Below are 21,557 nucleotides of genomic sequence, written 5' to 3' on the forward strand. Positions count from 1 at the left end.
TCCCAGATTGTGTTTGTTTGTTCTTCTAATTTAGTGGCAAATAGGCTCTTCATGTCTCCCACTGCTACGGTGACTCCCGCAGTCTATTTATCAAAATCAGAGATCCACTTCCCTGCTGTGAGCACAGACAATCTTTATTAGATTATTTGTATCCATGTGTTGCCAGGGCACATCCTGCGATCTCACTATTCCATTCTCTATTAATGGAATTGGTGTCCCCATCTTGCCTCTGTTCGGTGTCTTCGCCCTGTTATTCCCTCATGGTACTGCCATTGACCTTGGATGTGGTCTGAGCCTTTCCCCCATGGCTTTATCCCCCTCTTCTTCTGTCTCCCAACAGTCCTCATCATCCTCCTGCACTCACTTGTTCTCTGATGCTTCTGACTTGTACTTGAAACTCTATTGGTTGTGCTCTCTGTGTAGTGTACCCTCTTAATTTCTCCTTCCCGCCTGCATCCCTTCTTCTGTCTCTATATTTGCATCTTTAATCACTGCACTATTCATTTTCAACAGGATCTCCCCTACTGTTCATGTATCAGTATTTATCATTAGGCACGGTCCTCCTCTCTCCCATCTCTTAGTTACCCTCTGAAGCTTCTCTTCTTTCTACTGGATAGCTGCTTCTAGTTCCCTAAGCACTTTATTTTCAACTTCGTTATAATCAGGTCTCACCCTTCGTTATTTGCTGCAGCACCCCATGATGCTTTTAGTTCTGAAACTGTTTTCTGTTTATATTGAGGGTTTGAATTTCCTGTGGAAAGCTGTACAGGATATGTCCCAAGTGTTGGCTGGGCTATCGGCTTAGCAGGCACTGCATCCTGTGCTGAACTGAAGCCTTCTTTGAATAGAGGCAGAATTGGAGACTGTTCAGGCATTGGGGACTGAGTCACACTAGTGCTGTCTCTAGGAAGGGGCATGGTGGATTGTGGCCACAACAGGTGTCTTTTCCCCTTGTTCATTTCTGGACTCTGACTCCCCTTCTACTTCATCATATAGTTTGCAGAGTTCTAATATATACTGTCCTATTCTTAATATTTTCCTTTATACGTTGACCGCAAAGCGTGAATATATGTTCGATTATTCACTTATTGTGCGTGCCTTTCATGGGCTACACAGTAAACATCTTACCTTCTGTCCCTGTCACCCACTCTTTATGATATTCCAGAATCTTCTCTGTATATGTCGGGAGCTCCGTACATATATGCTCAACCGGTGTACACATTTTAAACAACAAAGGAGTCACAATGGCGTGATGCCAATAACAAATCATCACAACAAAAACCGTTTGCAACCAAAGGTCTACAGAGGCAGCCCCTCACGGCGTGCCTCTGTTTGACACTAATAAACACAAAGGTAGACACAAATTCACTGTGTGTCTTCACACAAAAACAGCCAATAATTTCCACTCTCCACTCATACAAATCAAACAACACTTTTCTATCTATAATTCATAAAACTAAAACACAAGATCACCACTTATATAGAGAATGGTTTATTTTCCCTCCGCTCACCCCCTACCTCTGGACAGAGGGATAGAGTGCGCGCTGTGCTGTCCTCCCTCCTCTATCAAGGGACGTTTCACCACAATATCTCTCATTTCACTACTACTATACTACTACTACTGTGATGTCACCGCTACTCTCTGTGGGAGCCCCTTTCTTAATTTCTACTCAAAGTTAACATCTTTATGCACCACATGGTTCACTCTCTCTCACATTCCTCACTCTTCCCAATTCTTATTCACCCACTTGTTCTTGCATCAGGTGCCCTTTGATTCTCTATGTTCTTCCAAGAACCACTGATGCCGTTGCTCCCCCTAAAGGGCCTGTACACCTGGGGGTGGCACCATAGCCTCGAGTGATCTGGCAAGCCCCTGGGTAATCCGGGCACTTGATGGCCTTCTCATGGTGTGCACAGTTTCTGCTCTCTGCAGGCAGGGGCTGCTTGCCCAGGAGAATGCGGCAGAGGAGCTCCTAGCCCCTTGGATGTACCTAGAATAGCTTTGCGAGTCACCAAATGTAAGGTAGCCCCAAAAACCCCAGTTGTATTAAAAATAATTGAATGAGACAATAAAAGTGCACGAGAAGCAAGAAAAAAAATGTTTATTACATTCAGCCTCGGCTGGGAATAATCCAAAAAATCATTCAAATTGTCATCATTAAATGGCAGTGGTTATCGGAGTGTTTGACATCATGGTTTTGACAATGTTAATATGTATATTTACATTCACTGATTGGACAGCAGCTGGTGTTCTATCGGGGATTCTGACAATACCTAGCCCTATTGGCCTATCACATTCCTTGTGATCATGCTAATGACTTCCTCTTAACAATGATCTAATAATGGGGTTATCCAGCTTTTCCAGTTCTAATTGGACAATAGACATTCTAAACTTTTTGCAAGATACAACTATGTTTTTCATTGGCTGTCCCACCTCAAGTGTTTCTGGGTCGGTTACTTTCACCTTGACTGATCAATCCCTTTGTGAGGTGTGGACAGTGTGGCAACAAAAATTAATACTTCATCGAGTTCCCATGGGACCCAAAGGTTGGCATCACCTGACCTTTCTCAACCTTGCGACTATTCAACTGACAGTTACTGTGGTGACATTTGTTGGAAACATGTTTCACCTTTTGGTTCATTTCTTTCCTGATGGAATTACAGGACTTCATGGGGCATTCTTCTTGGTGCCTTGCTTCGAGACCATGTGCAAATATAAAATGTGCATTTAACTGTGGGTGGGTGTGAGCGGCCCTAACTCTTATGAACATATTTGGTTTGAAGAAGTATCTGAGCATTTAATCTATTCTCCTCATTGATCAAGCCTCTCCTTGCTTCTATGATCTTTGGATACCTATTTCTTTATATTCTTGGTTAAAATACCCATGTTGCTTGGTACTCTTTACTCCACTTCTAGGTTGATGTTTTCTAGCAGGGGCAGTGTATGTCTTTTTCCTGACCAACTTTGTCGTGTGCACATCCCTGCACATTGCCTCATTCTCACCAAAGTTGTGGCCCACGTTTTGTTCATTTTTACGTGATTGGCAAAAACATTATTTGTTATAGGTTTCGTTTGTTCAAGGCTTGGGGACCTGCTGCACTCGCTGCGCCTAGCCAATCCCTATGCATCTTTTCGCATCTTCTCTCTTGTGGTACAACCTTGTGCTTTGTTGTGTCTGGGACAAGCCAGAAAAGGCTGTGTTTAACCACTGAAAATGTGAATGTTTCTCTGCAGCCTGGTTTTCAAACTACTGTGAAGGGCTGCTTCTAAGAATGCCCTTTTGACTTTAGAATGGCTTAAAAGTTATTTGCTGCATATTACATTACTAACATGAATTTCTATTTGCTGCTTACTATTTCTCTTACTGTTGTCTAGTCTATTTGTCTAGCTATTATTTCCACTCTGAAAAGTGCAATGTGTTTCCTTCTGTTACTTGTATGTGTACCTTTTTTCTACTGTGCTACTATATGTTAGTTGCCTCCGATCTTATTGTACACAGTTTGCTTTCTCACGATTAGATGCCTTTAGGTGTCTAATTTATATTTCATTGTTGATCATTGTCAGAAACTAGTCAATCCCTTGGTCTGCTTCACATGATGCCTATATGTCGTGTGGATTAGCAAGGTGACTGGCCCTCTATATGGTTCTTGACTTATGCTAGAGAGATTTCCTTAACTTGTACTTTCTCTCATGTTTGGGACATTGGACTTGCATCCCAACAAGTGTGTTGGGGGAAGGGGTGAGGAGATTGAAAAGAAAATATGTGTTGAAAGAAGAGTTGTTGGATTGGAGACAGACAGAAATATCCCTCTGGTCTTAGTGAAATTAACCATCTGCCAAGTATTTAATGCAATTGTGAAATGTTTTTTTTCTAGCTTCAAAATCAGACCCACAACCACAGCGGCCATATCAAGGCGTGCGGGTCAAAGAGCCTGTGAAGGAACTCTTAAAGCGGAAACGAGGGAATTTGAGCAGCACATTCTGCTGCAACAATAGTGCCATGCCAGCCCCTACCGTAAGTTAGCAATTAAATATTTAATTATTCCAAATCAAGAATATCTGTGGATAAACTTGGATTGTCATGATTTTAACATTTAACTTTAATACCTAATTGGATGATATGGGACACCATTCTCTAAGTGCTGTTGTCTGGGATCCTTGGGGACTCCTAAGTGTGTCTGCAGAATGCACAGGGCATTCACATGGATGTATCCCATCTAAGACAAAACACAATCTTCTCTCCTTCTCTTCTAATGAAGCCATATGTGAGGCCTTGTTCCGTACGAGTGGTGGTGTCGTAGGTGGTCGCCCTCGGGATTGCTTTGCTGTTGGACCTATTGCTTTCGGTAAATAGTCTACACTAAGAATTCTCACTTGATCGATGCCACAGAGATGGGTGTGTAACATGCGGGCTACAGGTTTTAATTCCAGCAGGGCTGTCTCAATCTTTGATGCATTTGAAGTTGCCAATTAGAGCATAAATAAGTTGGGTACAAATATTAACTTTTTTATCCTGTTGTAAATTTCAGCAAATATTGATTGCCAGTGTATGGTGGTTGGAAAGACATCAATGGTGTTGCAACTGGAAGTTTGTGTCCTTCACACTTTTCTCCAAGCGCAAATGAAGTTTACATTTTCAGTCAACAAAACGGGTTGAGTATACCTGAAGGGTGTGAAGCAGCTTTGAAATCAGGCAGACAACTACAAGGCTTCATGCAGATTGTAATGCTAGGGCTCAGCATGACAAAGGCCAACATTAATCATTGAGTTTCATTCCGAGTTTGCCAGTAATACCAGAGGAATTGCCACCAAGCTTGTTTACCAATACCACCACTCATACAGTTAAATTGCCACCAGATTACAGGTGGCCGTATGACAGAGCTGTTCCTAATTCCTGGAGTCCAGACAACCCCATGGTGATTTCGGAGTAATTATTGTGGATTCAACTTAGTCATTCTTCAGTTCCTTGGTATTTAAATAGTGTTTTTACATCCACCACCCTGCTGGAGGGACATCTTCCACTATAGGGGCATGGATGCAATTTGGTGGCACGGTAAAATGGCAGGAATTGTGTTATTGCAAACAAATTCTGTAACAGAATGACCACTATTGTTTTGTCACACTGACAGACTAATAAGGAGCCCCATTGCGCCCAGCTAAGAAGGGTGAAATAGTGAGTCAGATGTGCCCATATTAAAATCTCTGGCTTGCAATCTACATAACTATTGTTGCAACAGAGACACAACCAACAGAGCCATGCTACTGCAGAGGTGTGATGTGCTGTGCTATCAGCACATCACATTCAACTGCAGTAGAACTCTTCGTTTCTCTTCCCTTTGCCCTCCTCATCCTCTTCCCTTCTTCCCCCCACCCAGCCTCAAGCATTCTTCACTAGTCATGCAGACCCTCCATCATTTGAATATTTCAACCTATCAGTTTCTAAGCATTTCTGTCTGGAACCCAAATATTTTTTGAAATGTATAAAGGAGTGTGGAGCCCCTCTACTGTGAAAGGCCATGGGTCAAATACCCTTTTCTATGGAATGTCTTCCACTCAGGAGGGTCTACAAACACATTTTAGCTCACTGCACCTTTCACAGAAGAGAAATGTCCATTTGCCTATCAGTCTTTGTCCCACCCACAAGTGCAGTCCAGCACCTAAATGCTAGTTAATTCTCTTCTGAACAAGAGTACCATCAGCAAACCCAGACACATGTTTCAGCCTAGTCTGGCCTCAACAGTCAGGTGAAGCTGAGCTTCTCCAAGCACAGTGAGCAAGGCGTCCACATCAGGATTGCCCTGGGTTACTCGGGGGGAAATCCCAAGTTTTATAACATTGAAAGGAGTGTGGGAGCCCCTCTTCTGAGAATGGACATGGGTCAAATACCCTGTTCTATAGAATGTGTACCACCAGCAAACCCAGACACATGTTTCGGCCTAGTCGGGCCTCATTAGTGAGGTGAAATGTGGTTTGTAAGGCCTTAAAATTCTGTTTGTCGCACGCAGATGCTTGAAATGAGCTCTGCTCGGTCCTTCTACGACCACCTTGATGTTTCACCACTTCCAGGCAACCGTCTCATGTATACAGGTGCTGTAATCTGGGGAACAAGTTGGGGTGTCCGCATTTAATATAGCCAATGATATCCAGAGGCTCCTAACATGTAACTGTACAGAATTTGGTGCAGATTAGTGGAACTGCTTGGAATTGTATGAGGAACAAACAAACAAGCAAACTAACAGATTTTCAATTTCCTATATATAGATATTCAAAATGTGATCATGCTTGGATTTACAATTGTGATTAGTGCAAATATAGTATAAACAGTTTAACATTTTAAATAGCTGTGTTTGTCATATTGTCATCACTATCAGTATTCACTCAGTTGGGGTGTAAATAATTGCAAAGGTCTTCCCAGATATCCTTAGGGCGACACTTAGCTGGAAGCAATGTCATATATAGTTCATAGCCCAAAGTACATTATTTTGCCACGTCCCCACCTTGGGGGGCACAGTGCTAGTCCATTTCTGTAACCTGCATCTTTTTCCAGCAGCAGGCTTATACTTAGAAATATTTGTTTTGTATCAGATGTCGCAACCCACATCCCACCGGCAGGCAACCAGCTGGGTTGGGTTGAATGACTGTGTTCAGTGTCTTAGGTAAAATAGCACAGACCTATGTATAGTAATTAGACAATTTCGGGCAAGACCACAACATGTGCAGGAGATCAGCATTCAGGTTTTTACACCTAGGCCAATTAGCCCTCCCAATCTGATTTAAACAATTTAATCCGCCGCGGAGTGTAGCGCAATCTATTAGTGATCTTGAATTGGATAAGCCTGAATCTGGAGCTCAACAACACCTCCTTTGTCAATCTGCACATAATTAGCCATTGCTCATCCATATTGTCTGTCTGTAAATCTCAGCACCACTGAGCTCTGGCTCTCGTCGTCCCAAGAGGACTATTCTGCTGCACTAGCTTATATATCGACAATGCTGTAATGCTCACCTGGTATCCACGGGGACGTCACTCAGCCTGTTCTGACCTCTTACGACCTCAAACCCTTCCCTGGAGTCTACTCGACTGGAGACTGGGCCTGAAACACAGGATTGGTAGAGTGTAACTCCCTATTGTCTCTGTGTGCTTGAACCCCTTCTTCCCCGGGGTCCAACCCTTCACTTTGATCCACAGCTCACCTTGTTTTCTTGGAAAGTGTGCTCTCTGCCCTGCTTTCAGCACAGGGGCGCGTTGATTGATACGGGCTCGTTGCTGCCTAGTTACTTCACTGGCAAGAGTCCGACAGGTAAGTGTAATGAGTCTTTTGAACAGTTCTCTAACTTCGTTCCTTTCCTTCCTTCGATGATGGCCGGCGTCCGGGGATGGCAACGTGCTGCTGAGATGAGTAGCAATGCGACCCTTTCGTATTTCTATTGAACTGAGCTCTTTTTCTGTGTCTTTTAGGTGCCGCAACGTTTTCAGCGTGGATGCCAGTTATGAAGAAGAAATGCGGTGAGTAAGCATGGTATGCGGCGCCTCTAGGTGTTTCCACGCTAACCTGGAGTGTCTTTCCTCTCTTGCAGATGGATGATAAGTTCCGGAGACAGAGTTCCCCCAGAGCGGCTGGGATTCAGGTAAGCGTTTGAAGCTCGTACAGTCTTTAAAAATAAGCAAAGATGTGCTGAATGCTTACTAATGCCTTTTTTCTGTTCTTTTCCCTTTTCCTTAGGAAGCGGCGTGCCGGGATGGGAATGACACCGCCGAAGATGCCCGCAGAACAGAAGGAGCGATGAATGATGGGCAGAAGCACTGCAAGGTAAGGCTGTTCCTAACAGTGTTCTTGTTCTTGCAGGAGCTGAGCGCAGAAGAAAGATGCAGGCCTTCTGGAGACCGATCCGAACACAGTGAGTGTCACGCTGCAGGTGCAGAAAATGCAAAGCATGCCTTTCAGCCTGGGCGTGGCTTAAATAGTCTCTGGGTAAAACAGGTGTCTCTGGGCTAAACCACACCCAAAATACTAGACTGCACATGCAGTTATGGGAACCGAAATATGTGGGGGCATCCATCTTGTCCCCATCAATGTACTACAAGTCCAATCCCCAATGTTATCCTATGGGAGTGAGTGAGTCTGGTGCCACAAGCGCCAAGTCTGACTCCAAGTGGGTCTTTGGAGGGATGGAGAGGCCCTTGAGGGCCATATAGGTGATCGTGGCCTGGCTCCAGCCTGAAATCTTGGAGGGCTTGCGACATGAGGGGCAGGAATCATGACAGCACTCCCCCCCCCCAAGACCCTCTCAAGGTGGCGCTTCTGTCTGGTCCTGGTTTGTTTGGATGGTTTTGATGAAATTGTCTAAGCAAGCGAGGTGGATGGATGTACTGACAAGACTCCCGTGTCCTGTCTTGGGGACCACACCCCTTCCAATCTATTAAGTAGTATAATTTGGATCTGACGTACTTTGAATCCAGGATGTCCTTGACTTCGAATTCTGGCTCCAAGGCGACTACTTTTGGCTGCGGTGGCGTTGCTACCCGGGTCCCAGGTTGAACAGGTTTAAGGAGAGACACGTGGAACACAGGATGAATGTGCATGTTTGATGGCAAAGCTAGCTTGACCGCCACAGGATTTATCACAGAGGTGACGGTGAATGGACCCAGGTATCTTGGACGGAAAGTTCGGGTTCCTTTAATGGACACGTGTTTAGACGCCAGCCAGACTTTGTCTCCCACTTGGTAGTTGGGGGCTTTTGCTCGGTGTTGATCAGCAAACTTCTTTTGGCGATTCTTAGGCGTTCAGCTGCCCTTTTAAAGGTTTGAGAAAAGGTTGTGTGCAAGGTTTTGACTGCTGGCATTTCCAGGGTTGTAGGACCGTCCAACTCAGAAGTACGCGGGTGCCTGCCGTACATGGTATAAAAGGGTGTCTGCCCAGTGCTGGTGTGTAGGGAATTATTATAAGCATATTCAGCTATCCATAATAGGTCGAACCAGCTTCCTTCAGCTTGGTGTAACATGCAACGCAGATACTGCTCGAGCGTCTGATTTGTCCTCTCAGTTTGACCATCTGTTTAGGGATGGTGACTGGTGGATAGCCGGATGTCGATCTGGGCCATAGAGCAGCATTTTCTCCAGAAATTAGATACGAATTGAGTACCTCGGTCTGAGACCAAAACTGAAGTAAACCCATGGAGCCGTACAATGCCTTCAAGAAATACCTTTGCCAGAGTGGAAGCATTTGGGAGCCCCTTAAGAGGAATGAAATGTGCCATTTTTGAAAATAGTTCCACGACCACAAGAATAGTGTTAAACCCTTGACTGGGTAGTAAGTCAGTAATGAAATCGAGGGACAACGTGTGCCCTGGTGCTGGTGGGGTTGCAATGGTTGAAATAGCCAAGCCGGTTTCTGCTTGGATGACTTGTTTTGAGCACACACTCCACAAGATAGGATGAATTGGATAATGTCTTTACGCCACGTGGGCCGCCAATAATTTTGTATTACCTTGGCTAGGGTTTTAGCGATTCCGGGGAGGCCCTCGAACAAGCAATCATGATAACCGGACATGACTTGTTCTCGTAGTTCTTGATTTGGTAAGAATAAACGATTCCTGAAGTAGGGCAACTGATCTTTTATCATGTAATGTTCTCCTTGTGCACTCCACGCTTGTAACTGCTCGGGACTCATCAGGTTTTGGATTTCTTCATGTAATTCTTTATGAGTTATGGTTGCTGTGATTCCTAGGAGCTTGTCACTCGGGATGATTGCTATTGGGTCAGGTGTCTGATACCCTTGCTCTTCCACCCCCCTACGGGAAAGGGCATCGCCTTCCCTTTTTTCACCCCTGGTCGAAATGTAATCAAGTTGTCATATTCAGCAAAAAAAATAGCCCAACGTAGTTGTCATGAGGATTGGGCCTTTGCCGTTTTTAGGTACTGGAGGTTCCGGTGGTCAGTTATTACGGTGATTGTGTGTCTGGCGCCCAAGAGGTAGTGCTGCCATGCCTTGAAGGCTGATTTAATGGCCAGGAGTTCTTTGTCTATGATAGCGTAATTGAGTTCAGGAGGTGTGAATTTACGTGAGCAGAAGGCAACTGCATGTAACTGGCCTGTTTTGGGGTCCTTTTGTGAGAGGACGGCTCCCATAGCCATGCTTGAGGTGTCCGTTTCCACCAGGTATGGGGGATCAGGGCGATGGTGGCATAAGATTGGGTCAGATGTGAATCTTGCTTTGAGTTCCTGGAAAGCTTCCTCAGCTTCGGTTGACCACTGGAACTTTTTGTTGCTTTTCCTTAGCAATGACGTGCTGGGATGCGCGATTTGTGAAAATCCTGGGATGAACCGCCTTTAGAAGTTTGCAAAACCCAGCATACTTTTAACCCCCTTCAATGAATTTGGGGATGGCCAGTTCAGGATAGTGTCTACCTTGTGTACATCCATTCGGATTCCATTCAGGCTGAGAATAAAGCCCAGGAATTTCACCTCGCAGACGTGGAATGAGCACTTTTCAAGCTTGGCGTAGAGCTGGTGTTGGCCGAGTTTCTCCAATACGGATCGGACGTGTTTAACGTGGTCCTGCTTTGATGCGGAATATACTAGAATATCGTCGATGTACACTAGAGCACAGACATCAATGAATTCCCGTAGGACATTGTTCATGAAGCATTGAAATGCTGCAGGCGTGTTGCAAAGGCCAAAGGGCATTACTTGATATTCGTACAAGCTGTATTTGGTGCGAAAAGCGGTATTCCATTCGTCCCCCTGTTTTACGCAAACAAGGTGATATGCCCCTCTCAGGTCTAGTTTTGTGTAGATTTGGGCATCTTTGACTTGATCAAGCAATTCAGGGATCAGTGGCAGGGGGTAGCAGTTTTTTACGGTAATCTGGTTCAGTGCTCGATAGTCGATGCACGTTCTCAAGTCCCCCTCCTTTTTCGGTACGAAGAATAGAGGACTTGCTGCTGGAGACTTTGAGGGACGGATGAACCCGTTGGCCAGGTATTGTGTTAAGATAGGCCTTCAGGTGCTGGTTTTCTGATTCCATGAGTGCGTAAATTCGCCCACAAGGGATTTGTGCTCCGGGTATCAGGTCGATTTTGCAATCGTATGGTCTATGCGGTGGCTGGGTATTAGCATGTCTTTCTGAAGTCATGCAGCAAAGGATCATCTTGGGCCACAAAGGGTACAGTCCGCAGCGCTGCCACTCAGGTAGGATAGCACAAAAGCGACCCGTGATTGGTCATTCGGAAAGGCCCCGGGTCAACAGAGGAAGTGCAGGCAGCACTGGTTCATGAACGTTGCAGACCTCTTGGGATCCCCCGTAAATCGTTCGAGCGGGGCCAAGGGAACTGCCCCAGGAAGGGTTATCTGAACAGGATTGGCTGATGGTGCTGGCATCGAGGGCACGCTTCCTGGCAATGGTGCCTGCCCTGCTTGTGACTGGAGACTTCGAGGGACGGATGAACCCGTTGGCCAGGTATTGTGGCAAAGAATTCTTTTACTATACAAGACCCAGATATATGGCAAAATTCAAGCCCCAGAACCAAGAATATTTTTCTTTTTTGGAACTAGCACTAACTTTGGCCTCATTTTCCGTACAGAATAGCTACACGGAAAAGATGCAGGGAGCCTTTCTCTAGACACCCACTATAGGGGGTCTTATTAGGGAATTTAATGATAAGTTTTCCCTTTCAAAATTCATTTTTAAATGTCACACTTTGAAATTTTAATTATTGTTTGTCAGATTGTTGAATGTCTTTTGTGATGAAGCATGAAGATAAATGCTTCTCATTTGATTATGATATGTTTATTATGGAATACATTTTGGTTGAACACTGAGTAATCTTTGTATTAATGTTCTTTGTTTTTTTGAACAACATGAATTAAAAAGCACATGTTATTTGAAAATGTTTTCTCTCTCCAACCAGCTCAATTATTCTAAGATGTTCAGAAGTAACTCAATTAGATGATTGGTGCTATTTAAAGGTCACCTGGAAAATAACAACTGAGTGATCACCTCGAAAATTGTTTCCATAGAGATTATTTTTGATGCAGGGTGGGATATATCTTTATGTTTACAATTGTGTCAAGATAGGCCTTCTGGTGCTGGTTTTCTGTTTCGTGAGTGTGTAAATTCGCCCACAAGGGATTTGTGCGCTGGGTATCAGGTCGATTTTGGCATTCGTATGGTCTATGCGGTGGCAGGGTATTGCCTGTCTTTCTGAAAGACATCTTGAAAGTCCTGGTATTCACTTGGTAGGGTGCTGATTGCCGCAGTTGCAAGCATGGAGGTTCTGGTGTCTATTGGTTGTTTCTCTTGGCGATAACATGGGTGGGCGCAAGTCTCGGGAAAGGCCAATTCTTTCGCTCGCCAATCGATTCGAGGATTGGGAGCTACCGACCATGGCATTCCCAAAATCAACCAGAACTGTGGTGCCTTAATGAGGTTGAAAACGATAGATTCTTGGTGTCCATCCTGGCACAGAAGGGGGAAAGCTGCAGTGCATTGGGATACTGGACCAGAAGCTATTTACGTGCCATTGACAGTGGTAACAGTGTCAGTGGTTGATTTAGGGCATAACGGAAGTCCCATCTTTGCCGCAAGATCCTGTTCGATGTAATTCCCAACGGCTCCACTGTCAATGTACGCTCTTACTGCGTGCATCCGAGATGGTTGTTGGTGATTGATCAAGACCACAGATAGTGCAAAATGGGAGGTCTGTAGTTCACTTTCTTCTCTCGACAAGTGGACCCCTACACTTGCCGGGCTGGGGAGTTTTCCAATTCCTTGATGGTATCTTCCTTGTCTGTGTCCCCTACCGGCCTCCTCGGTGGCTTCACAGGGCACTCTTTAAGGAAATGACCTGACCTTCCACAGTACAGACATAACTGCTGCTGTCTCCTTTTATCCCTTTCCGCCTTAGTCAAGGGGGATCTGACCCCCCTGATTTGCATTGGTTCTCCTGAACCTTCCGTTGTGTGGGCAATATTATCCTTTGAACGCACAAACATGGGGCGAGGGTCCAGTCTGGTTCGATCTGCTCTTCAGTCCTGCAACCTATGATCCATTTGAACAACAAGGTCAATGAATTCTGAGCAGTCTTTCGGGGGGTTCACTACTTGTGCGAGAACATCCTTGAGCTCCCCCTGCAACCCCTGATGAAATAACATGGTTCTCTTCTCCACTGGCCATTCTGCTTCACCTACGAGTCTATTGAATGTGGCTATGTATGTTAATGGGTCTTGATTCCCTTGGCGTAGGGACAGAAGTTTGTTGTCTAATGCCTGCCCATGAGTACGACGGGCGAACAGCTTTTCCATCTCCTGCTGAAAGCCCCTGAAGTCATGCAGCAAAGGATCATCTTGGGCCACAAAGGGTACAGACCAGTCCGCGGCGCTACCACTCAGGTAGGATAGCACAAAAGCGACCCGTGATTGGTCATTCGGAAAGGCCCCGGGTCAACAGAGGAAGTGCAGGCGGCACTGGTTCATGAACGTTGCAGACCTCTTGGGATCCCCCGTAAATCGTTTGAGCGGGGCCAAGGGAACTGCCCCATGAAGGGTTATCTGAACAGGATTGGCTGATGGTGCTGGCATCGAGGGCACGCTTCCTGGCAATGGTGCCTGCCCTGCTTGTGACTGGAGACTTCGAGGGACGGATGAACCCGTTGGCCAGGTATTGTGGCAAATCATTTTTTTACTATACAAGACCCAGATATATGGCAAAATTCAAGCCCCAGAACCAAGAATATTTTTCTTGTTTGGAACTAGCACTAACTTTGGCCTCATTTTCCGTACAGAATAGCTACACGGAAAAGATACAGGGAGCCTTTCTCTAGACACCCACTATAGGGGGTCATATTAGGGAATTTAATAATAAGTTTTCCCTTTCAAAATTCATTTTTTAATGTCACAATTTGAAATTTTAATTATTGTTTGTCAGATTGTTGAATGTCTTTTGTGATGAAGCATGAAGATAAATGCTTCTCATTTGATTATGATGTTTATTATGGAATACATTTTGGTTGAACACTGAGTAATCTTTGTATTAATGTTCTTTATTTTTTTGAACAACATGAATTAAAAAGCACATGTTATTTGAAAATGTTTTCTCTCTCCAACCAGCTCAATTATTCTAAGATGTTCAGAAGTAATTCAATTAGATGATTGGTGCTATTTAAAGGTCACCTGGAAAATAACAACTGAGTGATCACCTCGAAAATTGTTTCCATAGAGATTATTTTTGATGCAGGGTGGGATATATCTTTATGTTTACAATTGTGTCAAGATAGGCCTTCTGGTGCTGGTTTTCTGGTTTTGTGAGTGTGTAAATTCGCCCACAAGGGATTTGTGCGCTGGGTATCAGGTCGATTTTGGCATTCGTATGGTCTATGCGGTGGCAGGGTATTGCCTGTCTTTCTGAAAGACATCTTGAAAGTCCTGGTATTCACTTGGTAGGGTGCTGATTGCCGCAGTTGCAAGCATGGAGGTTCTGGTGTCTATTGGTTGTTTCTCTTGGCAATAACATGGGTGGAAGCAAGTCTCGGGAAAGGCCAATTCTTTTGCTCGCCAATCGATTTGAGGATTGGGAGCTACCAACCATGGCATTCCCAAAATCAACCAGAACTGTGGTGCCTTGATGAGGTTGAAAACGATAGATTCTTGGTGTCCATCCTGGCACAGAAGGGTTAAAGCTGCAGTGCATTGGGATACTGGACCAGAAGCTATTTACGTACCATTGACAGTGGTAACAGTGTCAGTGGTTGATTTAGGGCATAACGGAAGTCCCATCTTTGCCGCAAGATCCTGGTTGATGTAATTCCCAACGGCTCCACTGTCAATGTACGCTCTTACTGCGTGCATCCGAGATGATTGTTGGTGATTGATCAAGACCACAGATAGTGCAAAATGGGAAGTCTGTAGTTCACTTTCTTCGCTCGACAAGTGGACCCCTACACTTGCCAGGCTGGGGAGTTTACTGATTCCTTGATGGTATCTTCCTTGTCTGTGGCCCCTACCGTCCTCCTTGGTGGCTTCACAGGGTACTCTTTAAGGAAATGACCTGACCTTCCACAGTACAGACATAACTGCTGCTGTCTCCTTTTACCCCTTTCCGCTTTAGTCAAGGGGATCTGACCCTCCCGATTTACATTGCTTCTCCAGAACCTTCCGTTGTGCAGGCAATATTGTCCTTTGCACGCACATACATAGGGCTAGGGTCCGGTTTGGTTCGATCTGCTCTTCAGTCCTGCAACCTATGATCCAGTTGAACAACAAGGTCAATGAATTCTGAGCAGTCTTTCGGGGGGTTCACTACTTGTGCGAGAACATCCTTGAGCTCCCCCCGCAACTCCCGATGAAATAACATGGTTCTCTTCTCCACTGGCCATTCTGCTTCAACTACGAGTCTATTGAACGTGGCTATGTATGTTAAAAGGTCTTGGTTCCCTTGGCGTAGGGACAGAAGTTTGTTGTATAATGCCTGCCCATGAGTACGACGGGCGAACAGCTTTTCCATCTCCTGCTGAAAGCCCCTGAAGTCATGCAGCAAAGGATCATCTTGGGCCACAAAGGGTACCGTCCGCAGCGCTGCCACTCAGGTAGGATAGCACAAAAGCGACCCGTGATTGGTCATTCGGAAAGGCCCCTGGTCTACAGAGGAAGTGCAGGCGGCACTGGTTCATGAACGTTGCAAACCTCTTGGGTCCCCCGTAAATCGTTCAAGCGGGGCCAAGGGAACTGCCCCAGGAACGGTTATCTGAACAGGATTGGCTGATGGTGCTGGCATCGAGGGCACGCTTCCCAGCAATGGTGCATGCCCTGCTTGTGACTGGAGAAGTTGCCGGCTTAAATCATCAGTGTGTTCTTTGGTTACTATCAGCTCTCTCCTCAGGGTGTTGGTCTCCTGCCTGGCTGCATGTACTTCGGAGCGTAGCTGCCCCAACAGGTGGGCTAACTGGTCGGTTTCTGACGTTTCCATGACGCCCAGGTGTATTTTGATGTGAGGCTTTGCGTTCTGTAACTCTCACCTGGTATCCACGGGGACGTCACTCAGCCTGTTCTGACCTCTTACGACCTCAAACCCTTCCCTGGATTCTACTCGACTGCAGACTGGGCCTGAAACACAGGATTGGTAGAGTGTAACTCCCTATTGTCTCTGTGTGCTTGAAACCCTTCTTCCCTGGGGTCCAATCCTTCTCTTTGATCCACAGCTCACCATGTTTTCTTGGAAAGTGTGCTCTCCATCCTGCTTTCAGTGCAGGGGCACGTTGATTGATGCAGGCTCGTTGCTGCCTAGTTACTTTACTGGCAAGAGTCCGACAAGTAAGTATAATGAGTCTTTTGAAGAGTTTTCTAACTTCGTTCCTTTCCTTCCTTCGATGATGGCCGGCGTCCAGGGATGGCCACGTGCTGCTGAGATGAGTAGTGCTGAAGGTGAGTGAGAGCGTGATGCGCGATGCGACCCTTTCGTATTTGTATTGAACTGCCTTCTTTTTCTGTGTCTTTTAGGTGCCGCAACGTTTTCAGTTTGGATGCCGGTTATGAAAAAGAAATGCAGTGAGTAAGCGCAGTATGCGACGCCTCTAGGTGTTTCCACGCTAACCTGGAGTGCCTTTTCTCTCTTGCAGATGGATGAGAAGTTCTGGAGACAGAGTTCCCCCAGAGCGGCTGGGATTCAGGTAAGCGTTTGAAGCTCATACAGTCTTTAAAAATAAGCGAAGATTTGCTGAATGCTTACTAATGCCTTTTTTCTGTTCTTTTCCCTTTTCCTTAGGAAGCGGTGTGCCGGGATGGGAATGACACCGCCGAAGATGCCCGCAGAACAGAAGGAGCGATGAATGATGGGCAGAAGCGCCGCAAGGTAAGGCTGTTCCTAACGGTATTATTGTTCTTGCTGGAGCTGAGCGCAGAAGAAAGATGCAGGCCTACTGGAGAACGATCCGAACACAGTGAGTGTCACGCTTCAGGTGCAGAAAACACAAAGCATGCTTCTCAGCCTGGGCGTGGCTTAAATAGTCCCTGGGTATCCCAGGTGTCTCTGGGCTGAACCACACCCAAAAGACTAGACTGCACATGCAGTTCTGGGAACCGAAATATGTGGGGGCATCAATCTTGTCCCCATCAATGCACGTCAAGTCCAATCCCCAAAGTTATCCTATGGGAGTGAGTGAGTCTGGTGCCACAAGCGCCAAGTCTGACTCCAAGTAGGTCTTTGGAGGGATGGAGAGGCCCTTGAGGGCCATGTAGGTGATTGTGGCCTGGCTCCAGCCTGACATCTTGGAGGGCTGGGGACATGAGGGGCAGGAATCATGACAGATGCTAACCATCTCCTGCCAATGGAGATCAGAATATATGAGATACGTACATGCAATGATGGTTCAGCAGGTAATTTTGACCAATGCTCCTGAAATGGTGGCCATATGTGGTTGTAGTGAAGTGCCTGCAATAGACCATTCCCAATCTTCAGTTTGAAAGACCAATCTAAAAAATGTACCATCAAGAAACATCACCCAGGGTGTTAATGCCAGCAGCTGACCATTATAGCTTGGATGCATTGTCAATGGTGGGGCTCAGATCAGGAAAACGCCATAGTGAAATGTTCCTCTAATATAAATCTGTTGCAACAATTATACAGGAAAGCTTTCTCAGAGCACCAGATGTGGACCCAATGGGTGTCAAGAGGTAGATCCCCATTTTCATATCTAAAAATTAAAAATACATTTAGTATCCATAGTTATTTGTTCCAGAACCAGCTTTTGAAAAAAGAATGGTGACATTACTTTGCTCCTAATTTTGACCATTGAGAAGTGTTGACATGAAATTCAAAATGTATGCAAATCGGCAACATCAACGAAGCTGCATGATTATCTTTCTGAAACCTGTACTACCTGAAAGTGTTGAATTAAATTGGAGTATAGCTATATTTGAGCAGATTAAGCAGAAAGAATTGGAAAGGCCATTTTGAAAAGGTAATGACTAAGTAATGACATAGACAAACAATGCAATGGAGCAAAGTCTAGATTTGAGTGGTCTGGTGGATTTTGACGATTCAGACCTATACAAGACAAAGGGCCTCATCACGAGTCTGGCGGTAACCCTTAAATATGGCGGTAGCGCTATTACCGCTGAATTTAAAGGTCCGCCAGATCATGTCTTTGGTTGATTTCCCCCAGCTCTCAGCTGGGGGGAAGTCTGCAGCAAAATTGCCGATTTACAGCGTGATTACCGCCAGCGGAAAATCTGCTGGCAGTAATAGCGTGAATTTTCCCCATTGGGCCCAATCGGGAATGAGGCATTCCCGAATGGGCCCAATGGGGAATGGGCAATAACCCTTCCGCCAAACCCGTGATCCCGCGCTAATAGCTCCGGGGGGCTTGGCGGTAGGGCTATTAGCGCCAGCGGTACTGCCCAACTCGTGATGAGGCCCAAAGTCTTTGAAGAAAGGTCTCACTTAAACATATTTCTTTCCATTGATATCAGCTGCAGCACAATGTAAAACAAACTCAGCCTATTATTGTTAAATGTATTCCTACATGCTTAGCAAATAATATTAGTCTGGGCACATTACACACAGAATTAACATGTTAAACAATTAGATAAGCATTAGCCTAAGATATAGTCAATCAACAAGTAAACTAGAAATGTATTCTACTTAGTTCTGCCCCTCTTTGCAACCATCAATATCCAGAGTTTATTCACCAAAAACAGCTACAATATTTCCCAACCTTACATATGTTCATGTTATCCTGCCTACATTTTAAATACCACAATGATTGCTGACCACAACACTTATTTTTGATAACACTGTCTTAATAGCACAACCCCCTCAGAATTAATAAACTAATAGAGTTCATCTATCTCACCTGGATTTAAGTAGAGAGCAATAGAAAATGGCAAAGACATTATAATAAGTTCTGTAATATATGGGGACCATATATGTCTTATCAATGGGTGTGAGCCATCAAATTAGTTACTGATTATCATTAAATCAGCAATATTCTTTAAAATCTCTTTGACTTAATGATGCCATTTTGTCTTGATTGAAATGTACTCAGGTTACAAAGAACTTTAATTTTTGAATATTGTCTGGGATGAAGAATTCCCATACTCAGATATTTTTCATTGAATCCTCACCCAACATCTTCCCACAGCTTTAGAATCAAACTATAGTCAGACATCGGACTACGTCAAATTAAGAATTGATACTAAACAGAAACATATATTTGTGTTAACTAACTATCAAATCTGATATCCCACTTTTATCCTCATGAAAATGTTGGATGGTGAAAGTGTGTTCAACCAACTCTGTACCATATGGTGGTGCAAAAATAGACTAGGGTTGGTATAAATTGAGCAGATCAAAACTTTGCTTGAATAAACATAATCTTTCTTATTTTGGGTCTATAAAGATAAACGTTACTTGTAAGTATACGAGTGAAGGTTTTGAGCATTCTCCCTTAGTTGACAATTGAGACAGTGGATCAAAGTTTTCAAATTTGCAGCACAATTGGCATGTTTTTCACAAATGTTTTAAATGCCTTAAATGGGCCATTCATACAGGATATCATGCACATTATAAAGAATACGCTTCAGTAAACACAGATTTTCTCTATTCTTTAGGTGATACTGCCACATCAGCCGATTTCAGGATATTCAACTATTGGTAACAGTGAACATATTTGCTTTATTTTTCATTAATGTCCTTATTCTTATGTAAATACTAATACTAGTCTATCTTTATGATCTCTCCAGACCCACACTGTTTAGATTTATCTGTAACAAGTTCCTCATTGCCAATTACAGACGATGGGGGTCTGTACACTGGTTGGATCACCCAGCCGTCGTCTGCTAGTCTACAGCCCTTGACGCAATGGGCAACTTGCACGGATTACATCCCTCATGAAGCTATCGGCTGTCCGTTCACTGGAGACATGTATGTGCAGCCAATGTGTCCCAGCTACACCGTCGTTGGTCCTTCTTCTGTGCTGACATACACTTCACAGCCACTTCTCACTAACTTTATGGTAAGAAGTAATAACTTAGCACAATGATTATTCTGCCTTGCTAAAATTGAATACATAAAAGTGGAAATTTGGAAATTGTAGTGATAAGCAATGCATTCAATTTAACATGAAGGATTAATAATGTTCTTCTTAAGGGAGGATGATGCAGCATTTTCTCTGCAAGGATGTTTAAGTTTTATTTTGGTTGTTCAGGGAGAGTGAAGGCAGAAACTGGTATGCTTATGGTATGTTTATGTTGTGTATATTACTCTCAGGCTTCCACACTAAACCCACTGCATTCCAGGTATACAAGAGGCAACACAGCGGATGAAAAGTGGTGGAATGATTATTTTTAAATTAAAACACTGTAGATGGTAGCTTTCAAGTATGGTATGAATTTCACCTTATAGTTCCAAGTGACACAATAGACATTTTGAGCTTCATTCCTTTTTTTCTATTCTTACTTTGAACTCCTGAGTGGAACATATCCCGATAGATGATAGCTATCCATCTGTAAATCTATATATGGACCTGACAACATTTTTTATCCTAGTTTTGCTTTGCAAGCTTCAACTCACTCTGCTTTCGCAATTATATATTCTAGGATTCTGCACCCTCTTTTGAAATATATCCTCTATTCTTTTACTCAGACAACACTCCTCCCCAAATGGCAAAAACATGGTGATCAACATGACTGCCTGAGATGATCTCTATCACAACATTTCCTGTGCCTGCCTCTAATGCACCTCAAGTTTACCATTGACATTTTTTCACAACTACAATACAATACCTTCCATGCTTTGAAAAGACAGTAAATCTTTTAGGAGTGTCCACTCATGTAGGCTCAGAATAGCTAGACAATGTATTACCAAACTTAACAACACTGAAACACAAAGAGTATTCTCTCTCTTACAGCATTTTTTAAATTCATGGGACACCTTGTGTTTCCTCTCCAACGCCATGGCTATACCTTGTCTTCAATCCCTCCTGATTTAATCATCTTTTCTCTAAAATCCCTTGGAACTCCCCTAGTCCAGAAAACTATGATAAATGTGTTGCCACAGAGCAACTTTGAAAGGGTCCTTCCATTTAATGACGTAAATCCATTCTATTCATAATTAACAATACCATACCATACCAAACCATCAACAGTGTGTTAAGCAAAGCCTTTTTTCAGAAACACAGCACAATGTACAGCTAACTATTGTTCAATAATGTAACCTATGATGGAATACTCGTGGTACAAATATGAAGTCATTGCTTGTTTGGAATGCTGCAGATGAAATGGTCAAAATATGAATATTTTTAATTGAGTTTGCAGTTGAAATTGCAGTCATGGATTACCTTGTATTACAGTTGTCTGCTATCTTTGCAAAAATAATCCTTTACAACCTGATTCATCCTTTCCATTAGCCCAACTCCCTGAGGATGATACACACCATATTTATGGCAAATGCCTACATTAAGTTAAAGTATTTGTGTAATTGTATGAAGATGTTATACAGCACCAACTTTCCACGGTTGGTTGTCTTTGAGAACCTAAAGGCTTGTCATGCATTGTGTGCCTGTT

At 44.2% G+C, this 21,557-nt stretch overlaps 1 protein-coding gene across 1 annotated transcript in view; it reads left to right on the forward strand.

The window, feature by feature from the left end:
- Positions 1-21,557, forward strand: part of POU2AF1 (POU class 2 homeobox associating factor 1) — a 258,429-nt gene that overhangs the window by 232,564 nt on the left and 4,308 nt on the right. Inside the window, exons 2-4 of the mRNA XM_069614313.1 lie at positions 3,877-4,016; positions 19,605-19,647; positions 19,737-20,008. Coding sequence (XP_069470414.1) covers positions 3,877-4,016; positions 19,605-19,647; positions 19,737-20,008 — 455 coding nt within the window. The remainder of the gene's footprint in view (positions 1-3,876; positions 4,017-19,604; positions 19,648-19,736; positions 20,009-21,557) is intronic.

The sequence above is a fragment of the Ambystoma mexicanum genome, chromosome 9 (genome assembly GCF_040938575.1).
Source record: "Ambystoma mexicanum isolate Mex_15411 chromosome 9, UKY_AmexF1_1, whole genome shotgun sequence".
NCBI classification, from domain to species: Eukaryota; Metazoa; Chordata; class Amphibia; order Caudata; family Ambystomatidae; genus Ambystoma; species Ambystoma mexicanum.